General features: G+C 40.7%; 1 protein-coding gene across 2 annotated transcripts in view; it reads left to right on the top strand.

Annotated features, from left to right (window-relative positions):
• Nucleotides 1-11,757, top strand: part of fbxo10 (F-box protein 10) — a 131,412-nt gene extending 119,655 nt beyond the window's left edge. For both annotated transcript variants that reach the window (XM_063069225.1, XM_063069224.1), the window contains exons 10-11: nucleotides 1,212-1,393; nucleotides 8,174-11,757. In XM_063069225.1, coding sequence (XP_062925295.1) covers nucleotides 1,212-1,393; nucleotides 8,174-8,360 — 369 coding nt within the window. In that variant the 3' untranslated portion in view covers nucleotides 8,361-11,757. The remainder of the gene's footprint in view (nucleotides 1-1,211; nucleotides 1,394-8,173) is intronic.
• Nucleotides 11,758-19,550: the final 7,793 nt, after the last annotated feature.

The raw sequence follows: 19,550 nt of genomic DNA, 5'->3' as shown, positions 1-19,550 counted from the left end.
ATCAAATATCGCTGTATGATTGTACATTCTAGTACCAATTGTTTGGCGACAATAAAGTATAAAGTATAAAAGTATAATCCAAATTACGTTGGTTGAGAGAGCAGTTGGGCCTAGGAAACATTGCCTTCTTCTCTTTGAATGGTACCAAAGGATCTTTTATACCCATCCTACATACTTGGTTTTAGTATCTTTTGCACAAAAAATGATACCTCTGACTACACTGTCTAAATTCCATGCGCAAGTTTGTGGAGGGAGATTTGAAATCATGATATGAGTGGAACATGTAAAATCATTCAGCTAGTGTCTTTCCTTGCTGTACATCAACATAGGCTCCAGATTTTTGTGTTTAACATTCCATAAGCAATTACCTGATGTTACAGTGACGTATTCATTTAAAATTTAAACGCTAAATAAAAGTGAAAAAGAACTGTTTTTCTTCAATTTCAGTTTGATTGAACATAATTCAATTGAGCAGGTTCTTTGAGTTAAGCAATTTAAGGGAGTTAACAGCTTCCTGTTAACCAAGCAAGCTTTGTAAATATAGCTGATTGAAGAGAGAATGGTTTGTTAGGATTGGGAAGAGGCTGTGAAATGATAGGGAGGGGAAAGGGAGGCATTTATATCAAATATAAAAGAGTGTTGCAGTTACTAGGGTAGGTAATGGAAACAGAAGAGAGGAAATTGTGTGGACTAGGTTAAGGCTGGGGCATTGTGCATTAAACAAACCATTGAAAATGATAGGGAAACACCAGACAGGATTGTGTGAGGAATGTCAGGAAGAGGAGTCAGTAGAACATGTAGTTTTGTGTTGTAGGAAGTATGGGATACAGAGAGAGATGATGAGAAATAAATTAAGGGAGTTGGGGATGCAGGAATTCACATTGAAAGGGTTGCTGGGCATGGGTGAGAGAGCACGTCTGGGTATTTTTAGTGTTTTTAAGGGGTACAGGGGTTTTTTTATAGAATATGATGAATAAACAGGAATAGGATACTAGGATGGTCAAAGATGGGAGGGTGAAGTGTAGGGGTGTGTGTGTGTGTGTGTGAGTGTGATTGGGTGAAGGGATTTAGAATGTATGTCTAGTGCACATTCTGGAGCAGAGGGTGGCGGTAATGCACCATTAAGCTGGATGCCAACCGCCGTAAAACAAGATACAGACAGACAGACAGGCAGAGGCTGTGAAATATCTCTTCAATCTACTTTGCTGCAGGTGACAAAGAACAGAATCCAATCTCTTCACGACTTTGGGATTGCAATCTTGGACCAGGCTAAAGGATTGGTGCAAGAAAATCAAATATTCCGGGGAAAATTAGGAAAGACCATTTTAGAAAAATCTGAAAATTCAGAGGAATGTACTGTCCAGAGCAATGAAGTTTTAACATGTAGCAAAAGGTATGCAGTTTGTATTTCTCTATACTATATAAATTTCTCTTGGGCACAATTCTGATGGGTTAGTTGGCTCCATTTGTTTAATTATATTCCTCATCTTACTTTTATTTCTGTGCTGATATATTTTTTAGGTGTGTGTTACGTGTCTTCTATTTGGGGCTACTAAACAATCAGCTGGAGGAACTTGTCTGGTTGAGCAGTCATTTACTCCCACAGATGCTGCTCAGCTCGCTGTGTTCCTCCAACAGATCGCTGCTCCAGATTTCAGCATGTATGATGCTTTGTGAAAAATGGTGTGCTCTCCCACAATCCGAATTTTAGATAATAGGTGAAAAACACAGACTGTGTACTAAAGGTTGAAAAAACAGCCATTCAGTTAATAGCAAACAACAGGAATTCTGCAGATGCTGGAAATTCAAGCAACACACATCAAAGTCGCTGGTGAACGCAGCAGGCCAAGCAGCATCTGTAGGAAGAGGTGCAGTCGATGTTTCAGGCCGAGACCCTTCGTCAGGACTAACTGAAGGAAGAGTGAGTAAGGGATTTGAAAGCTGGAGGGGGAGGGGGAGATCCAAAATGATAGGAGGAGACAGGAGGGGGAGGGATAGAGCCGAGAGCTGGACAGGTGATAGGCAAAAGGAGATACGAGACGATCATGGGACAGGAGGTCCGGGAAGAAAGACAAGGGGGGGGGACCCAGAGGATGGGCAAGAGGTATATTCAGAGGGACAGAGGGAGAAAAAGGAGAGTGAGAGAAAGAATGTGTGCATAAAAATGAGTAACAGATGGGGTACGAGGGGGAGGTGGGGCCTAGCGGAAGTTAGAGAAGTCAATGTTCATGCCATCAGGTTGGAGGCTACCCATACGGAATATAAGGTGTTGTTCCATTCAGTTAATAGGTTTGCTTTTAATTCTCAGATCCATAGCTACTAATGAACTATAGTCAGTCACACAAGATGCTGGAAGAGCCCAGCAGATCAGACAGCATCTATGGAAATGAATAGGTAATCAAAGTTTCAGGCTGAGATCTTACATCAGAAATGGAAAGGAAGGAGGGAGAGACCAGAATAAGGAAATGGGCAAAGGGCAAGGAGGACAAGTTAAGTGAAAGGTGAGGCCAGGTGAGTAGGGGAGGGAGGTTGAGGAAAGAAGTTGGGAGGTGATTAATGGAAAAGGCAAAGGGCACAAGAGTCTATTAGTACATGGCTAAAGTTTACTAAAGGTAATGAGATAAATTAACTTAACATTTTTAATGATATTGGGGGAGGAATAAATATTGGTTTAAAAAAAACTTTAAAAAGACTTCTGCTGTCTTCAGCCAGCCAGATTCAAGAACAATGTCAGAGAAGTGCTATTTTCTTTGTTGAATTTTGAAGAATATTTTAGTCACTCACTTTGCATTTTCAAAAACATCAAGATTCTCGGATAGAGACAGAAGTATAAGTGTGCTGTTTGTGGCAGCCTTGGTTATTGGAACTGTGGATGTCAAAGTTGTGGAACATGTGGCAGCCCATCAGCAGCTGAGGTGTGAAGGTAGTTGTTGGAACTGCAGCTTCCGATGTTCCCTCGAATTTTTATTTCCAGCTGCACAGACCAACCATTGCTCTGAGCAGGAAATTTTCACACGGCCTGAAAACTGCGCAGCACTTTGGATCTTTTTTAATATACATACTATATTATAGTGAAAATTGAAAAATCATGTACTTTTGAATTATTAATTGAAGGGTAAAACAAAATACCGTTCAACTAAGAAAATCTTATGTTTCATAAACTTTTTCCAGCTGCATCCAGTTCCAGCTGTGCAGCAACAAAAGCTGTGCACAGGAGTATTTCAGTTACTCCACAGCTATACATTTGCTTAAAGGGAATAGTGGCTTTAACATATGAGGTTTTCAACAAAATACATAAGATGGGCCTTCTCTGTGCCCTTCTGTCCACATCGGCACTGTCAATGTTATTGGAACACTAATATTTTAGTACACGTCATCAACTGTTTTTTCTACCTCCATGGCTTTAGACTGAGGACCAATACATTCTGAGCCAAATTCCAGCACCTCTGTTTCTGTGCCATCTCTAATCAGTTGTCATTTTGCCAAGTTATCAGATATGGTAGTTTCACTTGTTGAAACTATTGAGAGAGCTTCAAGAATAGGTTCTGTGGTGTTTAACCACTTTTCTAGTTTACCCAAGTAGTTTTTGCGATAGACATTAAGAAAGAGGATGTGCTGGAGCTTTTGGAAAACATCAAATTAGATAAGTCACTGGGACCAAATGAGATGTACCACAGGCTACTATGGGAGTTGAGGGAGGAGATTGCTGAGCCTCTGGCAATGATCTTTGTATCATCAATGGGGAAGGGAGAGGTTCTGGAGGATTGGAGGGTTGCAGATGTTGTTCCCTTATCCAAGAAAGGGAGTAGAGATAGCCCAGGAAATTATCAGTGGTTGGTAGGTTGATGGAGAAGATCCTGAGAGGCATAATATGATTAGGAATAGTCAGAATGGCTTTGTCAAAGGCAGGTCGTGCCTTACGAGCCTGATTTGAGTTTTTTGAGGATGTGACTAAACACATTGATTAAGGTCAAGCAGTAGATGTAGTGTATATGGATTTCAGCAAGGCATTTGATAAGGTACCCCGTGCAAGGCTTATTGAGAAAGTAAGGAGGCATGGGATCCAAGGGGATTTTGCTTTCTGGATCCAGAACTGGCTTGCCCACAGAAGGCAAAGAGTGGTTCTAGACGGGTCATGTTCTGCATGGAGGTCGGTCACCAGTGGTGCCTTGGGGATCTGTTCTGGGATCCCTTCTCTTAATGATTTTTATAAATGACTTGGATGAGGAAGTGGAGGGATGGGTTAGTAAATTTGCCGATGAACAAAGGTTGGATATGTCGTGGATAGTGTGGAGGGCTGTCAGAGGTTACAATGGGTCATCAATAGGATGCAAAACTGGGCCGAGAAGTGGCAGATGGAGTTCAACCCAGACGAGTGTGAGATGGTTCATTTTGGTAGGTCGAATATAATGGCAGAATATAGCGTTAACGGTAAGACTCTTGGCAGTGTGGAGGATCAGAGGGATCTTGGGGTCTGAGTCCATAGGACACTCAAAGCTGCTGTGCAGGTTGACGCTGTGATTAAGAAGGCGTATGGTGTTTTGGCCTTAATCAACCATGGGATTGAGTTCAAGAACTGAGAGGTAATGTTACAGCTGTATAGGATTCTGGTCAGACCCCACTTGGAGTACTGTGCTCACTACAGGAAGGATGTGGAAACCATAGAAAGGGTACAGAGGTTTAAATTCAAGGATAAATACTATAAAAATGAATATTCTTCCTCGGTTATTGTATCTTTTCCGTACTTTACCTGTTGAGGTGGATGATAATCAATTCAGGGAATGGGACAAATGGATTTCCCGCTTCATTTGGCAAGGAAAGAAACCTAGAATCCGATTTAACACCTTACAGTTAGGGAAGGAAGGAGGAGGTATGGTTCTTCCTTGCCTGAGAAATTATTTTTATGCCTCACAGATAACCCCTCTGTTATATTGGTGTAATAGGGAATATAAGGCTAGATGGAAGGAAATAGAATTTGGATTAGTTGACAGTTTTCCTCTACAGGCCTCAATAGCTGACAAAGGATTGATGGCCCAATTGGAAAAATTTAAAAACAGTTGGATAAATCTTACATTAAAAGTATGGCAGAAGGTGATTAATTCGTGTGGAATTAATAACATGTTAAAACTCATCAGATGGTGTGCATATGATACCGAATTCCTTCCCAACAGAGGAGATAAAAGATTTAAATTATGGATAAAGAAAGGTCTTACAACCTACCTCTCATTTATAGATAAAAAAGTATTACAAAGTTTCCAAATCCTGCAGGACAAACATGGCCTAGAACACAATGACTTTTTTAGGTACCTTCAAGTACGAAACTATGTTAACCAGAGTTGTAGATATACAGACCTATCAATAGTAGAACGAGTATTTTTTAAGATCCTGAGTTCGGCTCGCAGTTCAATACCTAGTAAATCAGTTTCTTGATTATATAATGCACTCTCCCATGCTAAAAATGTAAACACATTGTATATTAAAGAGAAGTGGGAGAAAGAAGCGGGGTTGGTACTTTCAGAGGAGGCTTGGGGGAAAATATGCAGCTTTCAGTGGTCCTCGACTAGTTCTTTGACTTGGAGAGAACACTGTTGGAAAAACATTATAAGATACTTCAAGACCCCATATCAGGAAAAATACAGAGAAACAAACGTGACGTGTTGGAGAAGGTGCGGCTCCAAGGAGGCAAATCATTTCCATATTTTCTGGGATTGTCCTAAATTAAGTCTATATTGGGGAAGGTATTCATAGAACATTGGTTAAGGTACTTGGGTCCCAGATACCTTTGAACTTTGAGACGCTCTATTTGGGGCATGTATTGTTTCTTGAACAGAAGGAAGATATAAAGTTGCTGCAGGCCCTTTTAGCGGCAAGTAAGAAATCAATCACTAGAAAGTGGCTAAATCCAATACCACCTACATTAGAAGATTGGCACGAAATTATCTTGGAAATATTTAAAATGGAAAAGTTGACTTACTCCCTGAGAATTCAAAACGAAAAATTTTATCAAATCTGGAATAAATGGATTGAATATATAACTCCAATGTGAGCAGACTTTAGATGACTCTCCTAATGATTTATACTGCTCTTTTCATCAATACAGTAATATTGTTAACGTAAGCACCCCTAGTCTAAATGTTTACTGTTTTTGTTTTGGAAAATAGAGAATTAATACAAGTAAAGGAAAAGATTTGGGAAAGGGATAAAAAATGAAAAAATTAAGTAAATAAGTACATAGGGATTGGATAATTATGTCTGGGGGCAGGAGCAAGCATGAACAAGTTAGGATATAAACACCTACAATGGTTGTTACATAGGCTTACGTACAACATTTTGGACCAGAAGAAATGGTCCAGAAGAGATTTATGGAAACTATTGTTACTATGTTTCTTAATAACTAATACCATTACTTAGCCTAATAGGTTAGAATTACCACTGTACATAATTATCTATTTAAGTGTCTAATTTCCTTTTATATCATCTCAATGTGTACTTAAGAATGTATAAATAATTATAGTTTTATACATATAAAAAAATGGAAAAGGTTATAAGTGTGGAAAAAGTACATGATACTTGTGAATTCCTTATCCAAATAAAAATAAAATTTTAAAAAAAAGAAAGGGTACATAGGAGATTTACAAGGATGTTGCCTGGATTGGGGAGCATGCTTGATGAGAATAGGTTGAGTGAACTCAGCCTTTTCTCCTTGGAGTGATGGAGGATGAGAGGTGACCTGATAGAGGTGTTTAAGATGATGAGGGGCATTGATTATGTGGATAGTCGGAGGCTTCTTCCCAGGGCTGAAATGGCTAGCACAAGAGGGCACAGTTTTAAGGTGCTTGGAAGTAGCTACAGAGGAGATGTCAGGGGTAAGTTTTTACGCAGAGTGGTGAGTGCGTGGTGGAATGGGCTGCTGGTGACGGTGATGGAGACAGATACGATAGGGTCCTTTAAGAGACTCCTGGATAGATACATGGATCTTAGAAAAATAGAGGCTCTGGGTAACCCTAGGTAATTTCTAAAGTAAGTACCTGTTCGGCACGGCACTGTGGGCCATCTGGCCTGTATTGTGCTGTAGGTTTTCTGTGTTTCTGTGTTTCTATATGGTTTAGCTTGAGAGTGAGATTAAAATTTTAATTATTCATCTAAAATTCAGCAGATAAGAATGCACATGCTGACCACAGTTTGCAGAATCCTAAATTGCTGGTGATTCTGTGTAAGTGGGAAATTCAGGCAGTGGAGTATTAGTTGGGTGCAGTAGTCTGAACTTCACATTTCCTTATCGGAAGTGGAGAACTAATTAATACTGAATTTCAACACCGTGGGCTCTCTTTGGTGTGACGTCTCATTGTCCACTGATCTGATGTTCCTTGTAATGATGTGCATTGAAAAGATGCCCAAGAACAGTGTGGCTTTTTAACCTAGACCATGCTCCTTTTGAGCTCAGAGCCCCATTGACAGTGCCAGATGGTGGATTTGTCTTAAGTAAACCAGTTTCTCTGACATTGGGTAGAAAAGCTGAATAAAGAAAACATGAAAGGAACAATTGCATTGTGAGCAAGAACTGAATTATGTAGTTATTTACTTCACTTCTGTTGACAGCCCATTATTATACACGCTAATGAGTTCAAATACACACATCTGGATGGAATAAAGCTGATTTTCTGTGAATGGGATTGTTTTATTGGAAGGAACAGGTTCTCGTTGAGCTTTAAAATACAGAAATTGCATTTGTGTGCTGTTCCTTGGAGTGGTGATTACCCTCTTCAAGCTGCAAATTCAATGTGATGCATGGAAGTCAGGGCAACAAGGATGGAGCTGTAGATTTGGGGATTGTGTAGCCTGGGTGGCCACCATATATCTACAGGCATGTTTTTTTTATTGAATTTTGATGGTGCAATACAAATCTGTGAACAAGGCGAGGTGTTTTTATCTGTTTTAGACTCGTTCTTGCTGTATTTGTTACTGGGTCATATGTGTTCCTGCTCATTAAAGCTTTAAAAAAATCGATAGATTCTTAAGTATCAGCCTTAAGGAAGAGTAAGATGTGTTATATAGTTTTTCTACAGGTGATTTAATGATTGTGAAATGAACGTTATTGGTTATGTTCTATGATATAAATGGCCAGTAAACAGTATTTATTATCCTTGTCCATAACAGAATATTTTTTTCTTAGTTCTTGCAGATCAGGCATAGTTTGGAAGTTGGACAATCCTCCATCAAGGCCGCTTGTCGATGGATCAAATCGACCCTTCTCTATAGTACAGACCAGTCAGCGAGTTGCATCCATGACAACTCGAATAGCTGCAAGAGTTGAAAGGGGTTGCCATGACAATGGAAGCATCTTCTGTTGCATTCTTTAATGATTTAAAGTTACCTTTGATATAAAATTAGCCTCAATATGTCTCACACACTTTCAGTAATGAACAAAGCTTGTGCGCACTTTTTATTAATTCAGTACCTAGATCATAAGGCATAAGAGCAGAATTAGGCCATTCAACCCATCGAGTCTGCTCTGCCATTCCATCATGGCTGATTCTGGGTCCCACTCAACCCCATACTCCTGTCTTCTTGCCATATCCTTTGAAGCCCTGTCCGATCAGGAACCAACCAGCTTCCACCTTAAACATACCCACGGACTTGACCTCCACCGCAGTCTGTGGCAGAGCATTTCACAGATTCACTACTCTCCGGTTTTAAAAAAAAGTCCTCCTTACCTCTGTTCTAAAGGGTCGCCCCTCAATTTTGAGGTTGTGCCCTCTAGTTGTGGATACTCCCGCGATAGGAAACATCCTCTCCACATCCACCCTGTCTAGTCCTTTCAACATTGCGTAGGTTTCATTGAGATCCCCCCACATTCTTCTAAATTCCAGTGAGTACAGACCCAAAGCTGCTAAACTTCATTGGTGACCTTGGATAGAATATAATCAAATGAACAAAAAGCATAAAGGGTGGTAATCTCAGGATTGCTACCTGTGCTAGGTGCCAGTGAGGGTAGGAATAGGATTCTCTGGAGGAGCAACAAGTGGCTGAGGAACTGGTGTAGGGGGCAGGGTTTCAGATTTCAGGATCATTAGGACCTCTTCTGGGGCAGGTGGGACCTGTACAAGAGAGACGGGTTACACTTGAACCACAGGGGGACCAATATCCTTTCAGGGAGGTTTGTTAATGCTGTTGGGGAGGCTTTAAACTAGATTTGCAGGGGGATGGGAACCAGAGTGCCAGAGCTGACAGTGTGGCTGGGGTGAAAATAAATGATGTTGAAGGTTTAAGCAAATCCGCTGATAGAAAGGTTGTGAGTGGTGGTAAAAATCTTCTGAGGTGTATATATTTCAATGCTTGGAGTATTGCGGGGAAGGCAGATGAGTTGAGGGCGTGGATTGACACGTGGAATTATGATGTTGTAGCAATTAGTGAAACTTGGCTACAGGAGGGGCAGGACTGGCAGCTTAATATTCCAGGGTTCCGATGTTTCAGATGTGATCGAAGCAGAGGAATGAAAGGTGGGAGAGTAGCATTGCTTGTTAGGGAAAATATTACAGCAGTGCTCAGGCAGGACAGATTAGAGGGCTTGTCTACTGAGTCCTTATGGGTGGAGCTGAGAAACAGGAAAGGTATGGCCACATTAGTGGGATTGTATTACAGACCACCCAATAGTCAACGAGACTTGGAAGAGCAAATCTGCAGAGAGATAGCAGGCAACTGCAGGAAACATAAAGTTGTGGTGGTAGGGGATTTTAATTTTCCATACATTGATTGGGACTCCCATACTGTTAGGGGTCTAGATGGTTTAGAGTTTGTAAAATGTGTTCAGGAAAGTTTTCTAAATCAATATATAGAGGGACCAACTAGAGGGGATGCAATATTGGATCTCCCGTTAGGTAACGAATTAGGGCAAGCGATGGACGTCTGTGTAGGGGAGCACTTTGGTTCCAGTGATCATAACACCATTCGTTTCAATTTGATCATGGACAAGGATAGATCTGGTCCTACGGTTGAGGTTCTGAACTGGAAGAAGGCCAAATTTGAAGAAATGAGAAAGGATCTAAAAAGTGTGGATTGGGACAGGTTGTTCTCTGGCAAAGATGTGATTGGTAGGTGGGAAGCCTTCAAAGGGGAAATTTTGAGAGTGCAGAGTTTGTATGATCCTGTCAGGATTAAAGGCAAATTGAATAGGAATAAGGAACCTTGGTTCTCAAGGGATATTGCAACTCTGATAAAGAAGAAGAGGGAGTTGTATGAAATGTATAGGAAACAGGGGGTAATAGGAAATCAGGTGCTTGAGGAGTATAAGAAGTGCAAGAAATCAGGAGGGCTAAAAGAAGACATGAGATTGCCTTGGCAGTCAAAGTGAAGGATAATCCAAAGAGCTTTTACAAATATATTAAGAGCAAAAGGATTGTAAGGGATAAAATTAGTCCTCTTGAAGATCAGAGTGGTCGGCTTTGTGCGGAACCAAAGGAAATGGGGGAGATCTTAAATAGGTTTTTTGCATCTGTATTTACTAAGGAAGCTGGCATGAAATCTATGGAATTGAGGGAATCAAGTAGTGAGACCATGGAAACTGTACAGATTAAAAAGGAGGAGGTGCTTGCTGTTTTGAGGAAAATTAAAGTGGATAAATCCCCGGGACCTGACAGAGTGTTCCCTCGGACCTTGAAGGAGACTAGTGTTGAAATTGCGGGGGCCCTGGCAGAAATATTTAAAATGTCGCTGTCTACGGGTGAAGTGCTGGAGGATTGGAGAGTGGCTCATGTTGTTCCCTTGTTTAAAAAAGGATCGAAAAGTAATCCGGGAAATTATAGGCAGGTGAGTTTAACGTCAGTAGTAGGTAAGTTATTGGAGGGAGTACTAAGAGACAGAATCTACAAGCATTTGGATAGACAGGGGCTTATTAGGGAGAGTCAACATGGCTTTGTGCGTGGTAGGTCATGTTTGACCAATTTGTTGGAGTTTTTCAAGGAGGTTACCAGGAAAGTGGATGAAGGGAAGGCAGTGGATATTGTCTACATGGACTTCAGTAAGGCCTTTGACAAGGTCCCGCATGGGAGGTTAGTTAGGAAAATTCAGTCGCTAGGTATACATGGAGAGGTGGTAAATTGGATTAGACATTGGCTCGATGGAAGAAGCCAGAGAGTGGTGGTAGAGAATTGCTTCTCTGAGTGGAGGCCTGTGATTAGTGGTGTGCCACAGGGATCAGTGCTGGGTCCATTGTTAAAAATTTGTCATCTATATCAATGATCTGGATGATAATGTGGTAAATTGGATCAGCAAGTTTGCTGATGATACAAAGATTGGAGGTGTAGTAGACAGTGAGGAAGGTTTTCAGAGCCTGCAGAGGGACTTGGACCAGCTGGAAAAATGGGCTGAAAAATGGCAGATGGAGTTTAATACTGACAAGTGTGAGGTATTGCACGTTGGAAGGACAAACCAAGGGTAGAACATACAGGGTTAATGGTAAGGCACTGAGGAGTGCAGTGGAACAGAGGGATCTGGGAATACAGATACAAAATTCCCTAAAAGTGTCGTCACAGGTAGATAGGGTCGTAAAGAGAGCTTTTGGTACATTGGCCTTTATTAATCGAAGTATTGAGTATAAGAGCTGGAATGTTATGATGAGGTTGTATAAGGCATTGGTGAGGCCGAATCTGGAGTATTGTGTTCAGTTTTGGTCACCACATTACAGGAAGGATATAAATAAGGTTGAAAGAGTGCAGAGAAGGTTTACAAGGATGTTGCCGGGACTTGAGAAACTCAGTTACAGAGAAAGGTTGAATAGGTTAGGACTTTATTCCCTGGAGCGTAGAAGAATGAGGGGAGATTTGATAGAGGTATATAAAATTATGATGGGTATAGATAGAGTGAATGCAAGCAGGCTTTTTCCACTGAGGGAAGGGGAGAAAAAAACCAGAGGACATGGGTTAAGGGTGAGGGGGAAAAGTTTAAATGGAACATTAGGGGGGGCTTCTTCACACAGAGAGTGGTGGGAGTATGGAATGAGCTGCCAGACGAGGTGGTAAATGCGGGTTCTTTTGTAACATTTAAGAATAAATTGGACAGATACATGGATGGGAGGTGTATGGAGGGATATGGTCCGTGTGCAGGTCAGTGGGACTAGGCAGAAAATGGTTCGGCACAGCCAAGAAGGGCCAAAAGGCCTGTTTCTGTGCTGTAGTTTCTATGGTTTCTATAATTTCAAGCTCCACTTGGACCAGCTGTCCAATACAAGTGTGACCTTGTCAAAGTTCTGGTTTTGAAGCACAGTGTGCTTTCTTATAAACTGCCAATTTAATCTGTCATTCAAATTCCCGGCCAATATGCAGAAAGTACTTTGATTTTTGCTTGGGCTTGGATGTTTCTAATCTGCCGTGGGAAGCTGTATTTTACTATGTGGGATTCCAGAAATGTAAAGGTACTGACTAAAGCAGAGTTTCCACATTAATTTCCCTTATTGCATGCAGTGACTCAGCTACTTTTTTTCTAATTATATAGCTCTTCAACTATGGTAAATCACAGTGAAAACACTTACCCTCACCCCTTTAGAAGAAGTAAAGACTTTTTTTTAACCATTGCAGAAGATAAACTGCTGTAGGAACTCAGCAGAAATTTCATCAGTGGATGCAAAGGGATGTTTGAAGATTTTTTTCAAGTCACTTCATCAGAACATAGTTTGTAAAGAGAAGATAGCCGGTTGAAGTGGGGGGGGGTCTGCGATAGAGATGAGACGGGCACTGGAAGGTGATAGGTGGAAACATATGAGCAAGGGAGAATGGGCACATTGAGCTAGGTGGGGAGAGGGGAGTTGGTGACACTGGTAGGTAGATCAATTCCCTATCACTATCTCAACACTCTCCAATTCTCCACCTGGCTACATCTGTCAGTCATCTCGTGATCATGCATTTCCGTCTGTCACCTTGCAGAGCCCAGGATCACTACCTCCATTCTGATCCCTGATGCAGTGACTCAACAAGAAATGTCAGATATCTCCTTTATCGACAGATGACACTTCTCTTGCTGAGTTCTGACAGCAAGATACCTTCTGTACCTACTAAAGTGATCACTGCATGCATGTTCATGGTCTTCTGCTACTTCAGCTCATCAGCTTCAAGGTTGGATATGTTGTGCATTCAGAGAAGCTCTTCTGCACACTGCTGTTAATAACACATGTTTATGGAGTTACTGTCACCTTGCTGTCAGCTTGAACCAGTCTGACCATTCTCCTCTGACCTCTCATTAACAAGGTGCTTTTGTTTTTTGCACCATTCTCTGTAAACTCTGGAGACTGCTGTGGGTGAAAATCCCAGGAAATCAGCATTTTCTGAGATACTCAAACCACCCCATCCAGCACCAACTGTCATTCCACGGTCAAAGTCACTTAGATGACATTTCTTCTACATTCTGATGTTTGGTTTGAACAACAACTGAACCTCTTGACTATGCATGCTTTTATGCATTGAGTTGTTGCCACATAATTGGCTAATTAGATACTGGCATTAATAACCAGAGGTATCTAAAGTGGCCACTGAGTGTAAATTTCACACCAAATTCCGGCATCTGGAATCTACAATATTTCACGAGATGACTGTTGCTCATCTGTGATGGATTCTGGTGTTTTAATCCAAAATACTTTTAGAAGTCAGGAAAGAGGCACAACATTTGTTGCTTCATGATTGTTTTATTAAGAGTTGGTAGAACAAAGGGAACCTGAAATAAATAGGGAGAGAGATTTACTACTTAAAGAAGAGAGAAACTAAAGATGGCATCTAGCTACTTTTATACCCAGAGATAAGAAAAATTCCATTCAAATCTATAGATAAGAGTAAACCAATGAGAAAACACATCCACTTAATGTAGAACAAAGAAGCTTCAGAATTATACTTTGCACAGCCCCTAGCGGCATGTTAAATTGTTATGTATATAAAAGCTACTTAAAATACAAGCAGTTAATTCATCTGAGTGAAGAAAATGTCAGTTACAGAGTTGGATCCAAAAGCTGTATCTTATTTTGGAGAACCCAGTAACTTGAGTAGAATATGAATATCTTGCGTTTACAAGTTGCAACATCTGTTTTTGTTTGTTCTATGAACACAGGTGTATAATTCTGCATTCATGATGAACAAGAAAGGCAAAATATTAAATAACGAATGTCTGGAAATCAAGTTTGACATGAATTGACTGCTCAGTGTATATACTATTCCACAAATTTCACAGAAGGGTTATTTTGTTAAAATGTGAATTCATTAATATACATTTTATGGAAGAATATATGCCCTAATAACTAGACCCCTTAATATTGCTCTAAAATAGATTGCAACTCCATCTCAAGAGGCTGTAACTGAGGGAACCACAGCATTGAGAGGCTCATTTGAAATGAATATCTGAATCATGTTTAACTTCAGAATCAGGTTTAATATCACTGGCATATGTCATGAAATGTGTTTTGTGGCAGTAGTACATTACAACACATAATTCTAAAAACTAATGCAAAAAGAAAGGGAAAAAAACATACTGAGGGTTCATGGGTTCAATGTCCATTCAGAAATCTGATGACAGAGGGGAAGAAGCTGCTCCTATAATCTTGAGTGTGTGTCTTCAGCCTCCTTTACCATCCTTTTTTGTAGCAATGAGAAGAGGGCATGTCCTGGGTGATGGGGATTCTTAATGATGGATGCCATCTTTTTGAGGTATCACCTTGTGCAGGTGTTCTGGATGCGTGGGAGGCTAGTGCCCATGGTGGAGTTGGCAGAGGCTACAACTTCTGCATCTTTTCATGACCTTGTTCAGTGGCCCCTCCATATCAGATGGCGAAGCAACCAGTTAGAATGCTGTCCACGGTACATCTGTAGAAATTTGCAAATGTCTTTGGTGACCTACCGATTCTCCTCAAACTCCAAATGAAATATAGCTGCTGTCATGTCTTCTTTGTGAATTACTACGTTGGGCCCAGGATAGATGCTCAGAAATGTTGACACTTAGGATCTTGAAACTGCTCACCTTTTCCATTTCTGACACCCCGACCTCCCCTTCCTGAAGTCCACAGTCAGTTCCTTGGTCTTACTGACGTTGAGTGCAAGGTAATTGCTGTGACATCAGTCAACCACCTGATCCATCTCACTCCCGTATGGCTCCACCTCATCATCTGAAATTGTTCAGTTGTCAGCAAATTTATAGATGGTGCTTGAGCTGTGCCTAGCCAGTGGGTGTAGAGCAGTGGGCTAAGCACGTATCTTGAGGTGTGCCAGTGAAGAGATGTTACTCCAATTCCCACAAGACCCATCATCAAAGGATTCACTGCCCTTTCAGTAAATTAAAAATAATTAGAAAACTTGCAGTCTAAAGCCAAAACTGTTCATGTGTATGTACTTTATGTATCCTTAGAAGCACAGTACTAAGCTTAACTGGATGTATCTACAAGGTACACCATGGAAGGTTAACTTATTAGGTTAATGAACAGATGGTAAAGTAGAATGTTGGATCGGTGAAGTTGCTGTTAATTGTAGTTTAGTATAAGGTCAGCTCTGCAGGAACCAAAGACTAAACTTTGAAAAGGTTAGAATATTTTAAACTTGCTTTTAATTCAATATGATGTACTAAATTAGACTGAGGAAAACCATTAGCTGTCTTCCTTGCAAACCCAGAGTCTGTGGTCTTATTTCAAAGAGTATTAAATGACATTATTTATCTACTGATGGTCAGAAAGATTAATCAGCTTCAAAATCTAACAAACACACTATTTTCTGCTTCTTGCTCTCGGTGTAATGCACTTTAAACAAATAAACAGGTGTAATCAAAGCATTTATTCTCATTCTGCTTCACACTTGCTTTAAAACTCATTATTGAATACCTGATGAATTACACAAATGAAATCAGATAAAATACACAAAATCAAATCAAACACTAAAGTTTTAAGAGAGGTCAAAATTGTTTAATTGAAACTTGGGTGTATTTATTTTGTGACGTATTTAATGACACCCTAAATTTCAGTTAAAAGTTGATAAAACTGTGCATGTATAGGAACCAATTGGCATATTACACATTCTCACTAGTAATAAATGCTGTAGTGTGACTTAATTCAACACCTTGTGTAGGCAATGCCAAGTTTGATGTGTAATAATTTGCAGTTGAAGGTCGCAGGTAGAGAAATGAAACACCTTTGTTTCTTATGACACATCAAAAGCCTAACTCTCAATCTTTACTAACAGCTGCTGACCACCCCCCCCACCTTCACTCCCACTCTATCCACCTGTTGAAAAACCCCAACAAACAGCAGTACTGAAATCAGCGAGTAATCAGATGTGCAATATTACCATTGATAAGGAAGGGGTAAACAACCCCCTTCGAGATGGCATCTCCTGACGGACCCTCCCTCCACACAATTGCTCTATTGCTGAAATTCAGAGGAGCAGCATGATCTGGAATGAATGTATTCAAGAAAAAAGGTATCAGTTATAATCCAATCTAGGTGTACAAAGTAGTCTTTTTTACTGTTTTTGAAATGTTATGAAAACTCAAGCTGGAAAGAAGTTAATGATCATTTTATCTATCTGCTATTAATCAGAACAGAGACCTTTAAGGACAATAAAGTTATAATATTCAGTGGAAAATCCACAGAATGTGATGTACTTGTAAATGTGGACCTAATTTATATGAAGCGCACATTTTTCATTGCACCTGTGCATACATGTACTTGTGCACTATGACAATAAACTCAAATTTGACTGATTTGGATCCTGGTTCATGACTGCTTAGCCAGGGGAATTATCCTCCCCGTATCCAGCCTGTTGAACTCTGAACATTATTGACCAGCCTCCCATGTGGTACTTTGTCATAGGCTTTGCTAGACAATGCCCACTGCCTTGCCGTTAACTTTCCTAGTAACATCCTCAAAAAACTATATAAGATTTGTTAGATATGATCTACCACACACAAAGCTATGTTGCCTATCTCTAATCAGGCTCTGTCTAATACTTAATATCTGATTTTATCTTCTCCCTCTCAAACTACAGGGTGAATTCTATCATACGATCACTGCCTCCTAAGGGCTCCTTTACCTTGAGCTCCCTAATCAAATATAGTTCATTACACAACATCCGATCTAGAATTAAGTTTTCCCTAGTGGGCTCAACCACAAGCTGCTCTACAAAAGCCATCTGGTAGACATTCTACAAATTCCTACTCTTGGGATCCAACACCAACCCAATCTACCTGCATATTGAAATCCCCCATGGTCTTTTATTTTTACATAAATGGAAGCTTATTTATTTCTTGTCAGTTTACTCTTCTCCACACCTTTGGTGAGATGTAAAGTGGTCTGAATCCTCAGGCCTACCACTATTTCTGACAGCTTTATAAACATCTTCCTTGGAATAAGTGCAATCTTTAATTTTTCCTGTCAGCCATGGATATTGCCAATTATTTCTTTAAAGGCTGACCTTTGAAAGGTGTCACAATGGACGGAATACATTTTCCCAATCAATTTCTCCTCAATCCCCACCACTTGCTTAGTTTCCTTTGTATAGTACAACAGGAAATAGAAAAGGTGTATCAAAATGGCAATGTTATGATAGTCATGGGAGACTTTAACATGCAGGTTGATTGGGAAAATTAGGCTGGTATTAGATCTCAAGATTGAGTGAGTTTGTTGAACGCCTGTGAGATGGCTTTTTAGAGCAGTTTGTCGAGTCTACTGGGGGATCAGCTATACTGGACTCGGTGTTATGAACTGGAGGCGATTAGAGAGCTTAAAGTTAGAAGAATCTTTAGGTGCCAGTGATCAAAATATGATTGAGTTCAACTTGAAATTTGATAGGGAGAAAGTGAAGTCTGACATTGCAGTATTTCAATGGAGTTAAGGAAATTACAGTGGTATGAGAGAGGAGCTGGCCAAAATAAATTAAAGGAGATGCTGGCGGGGATGACAGCAGAGTAGAAATGGTGTAAGTTTCTGGGAAAAATGAGGAAGGTGCAGGATAGATGTGTTCCGAAAACAACGGAAGACTCAAGTGGCAAAATAGTACAACTGTGGCTGACAAGGGATGTCAAAGCGAGTGTAAAAGCAAAAGAGAGGACATATAACAAAGCAAAAATTAGTGGGAAGGGAGAGGATTGGAGAACTTTTAAAAACCTACAGAGAGCAACTAAAAGTACCATTAGGAGGGAAAAGATGAAATATGAAAGCAAGCAAGCGAGCAAACAATATCAAAGTGGATAGTAAGAGCTTTTTCAAGTATGTTAAAAATAAAAGAGAAATGAGAGTGGATATAGGACTGCTAGAAAATGAGGCCGGAGAAATAATAACAGGACAAGGAGATGGCAGATGAATTAAATGAGTAATTTGCATCAGTCTTCACTGTGGAAGACACTAGCAGTGTACTGGATATTGAAGGGTGTGAGGGAAGAGAAGTGAGTGCAGTTACTATTACAAGGGAGAAGGTGCTCAAAAAGCTGAAGGACCTAAAGGTACATAAGTCACCTGGACCAGATAAACTGCACCTTAGGGTTCTGAAAGAGGTAGTGGTGGAGATTGTGGAGGCATTAGAAGGAGGAGAATTTAGGGAGTTAGGTGCAAAGTTGAAGGACAGGACCTCCAGGGTTACAATCTCAGGATTGCTACCCGTGCCATGTGCTAGTGACGCTAGAAATATGAAGATAATGCAGCTAAATATGTGGCTAAGGAGTTGGTGCAGGAGGGAGGGCTTCATGTTTCTGGACAATTGGGCCTTGTTCCAGGGAAGGTGGGACCTGTTTCAATGGCACGGGTTGCACCTGAACTGGAGGGGGACTAACATCCTTGTGGGAAGGTTTGCTAGTGCTGCTCCGGGGGGTTTAAACTAGATTTGCAGGGGGAGGGGAACCAGAGTGTTAGAGCAGATAGTGAGGTGGAGGAGGATAAAGGTCATGCGAGAACTGCAAGTATAGTACATGGAGTAAAGCCAGATCTAACATATAAAGAGGCTTTGAGGAAAGAGAAACAGAAGAAAGGGTGTAAAGGTAGTAAGGTAGAAGGGCTAAGGTGTGTGTACTTCAATGCAAGAAGCATCAGGAACAAAGGTGATGAACTGAGAGCTTGGATACATACATGGAATTATGAGTAGTGGCCATTACAGAGACTTGGCTGGCACCAGGGCGGGAATGGATTCTCCATATTATGAGGCTATAAGGCTAGAACTTGTGGGTGTGAATTGGGATGATGTTTTTGCAGGGAAATGTACTATGGACATGTGGTCGATGTTTAGATATCTCTTGCGGGATATTAGGGATAAATTTGTCCCGGTGAGGAAGATAAAGAATGGTAGGGTGAAGGAACCATGGGTGACAAGTGAGGTGGAGAATTCTAGTCAGGTGGAAGAAGGCAGCATTCATGAGGTTTAGGAAGCAAGGATCAGATGGGTCTATTGAGGAATATAGATAAGCAAGAAAGGAGCTTAAGAAGGGGCTGAGAAGAGCAAGGGGGCATGAGAAGGCCTTGGCGAGTAGGGTAAAGGAAAATCCCAAGGCATTCTTCAATTATGTGAAGAAAAAAAGGATGACAGGAGTGAAGATAGGACCAATTA

The sequence above is a fragment of the Mobula hypostoma genome, chromosome 16 (genome assembly GCF_963921235.1).
Source record: "Mobula hypostoma chromosome 16, sMobHyp1.1, whole genome shotgun sequence".
Taxonomy (NCBI): Eukaryota; Metazoa; Chordata; class Chondrichthyes; order Myliobatiformes; family Myliobatidae; genus Mobula; species Mobula hypostoma.
Note: the sequence above shows the minus strand (reverse complement) of the source record. Positions and strands in the feature narration are given on the sequence as shown.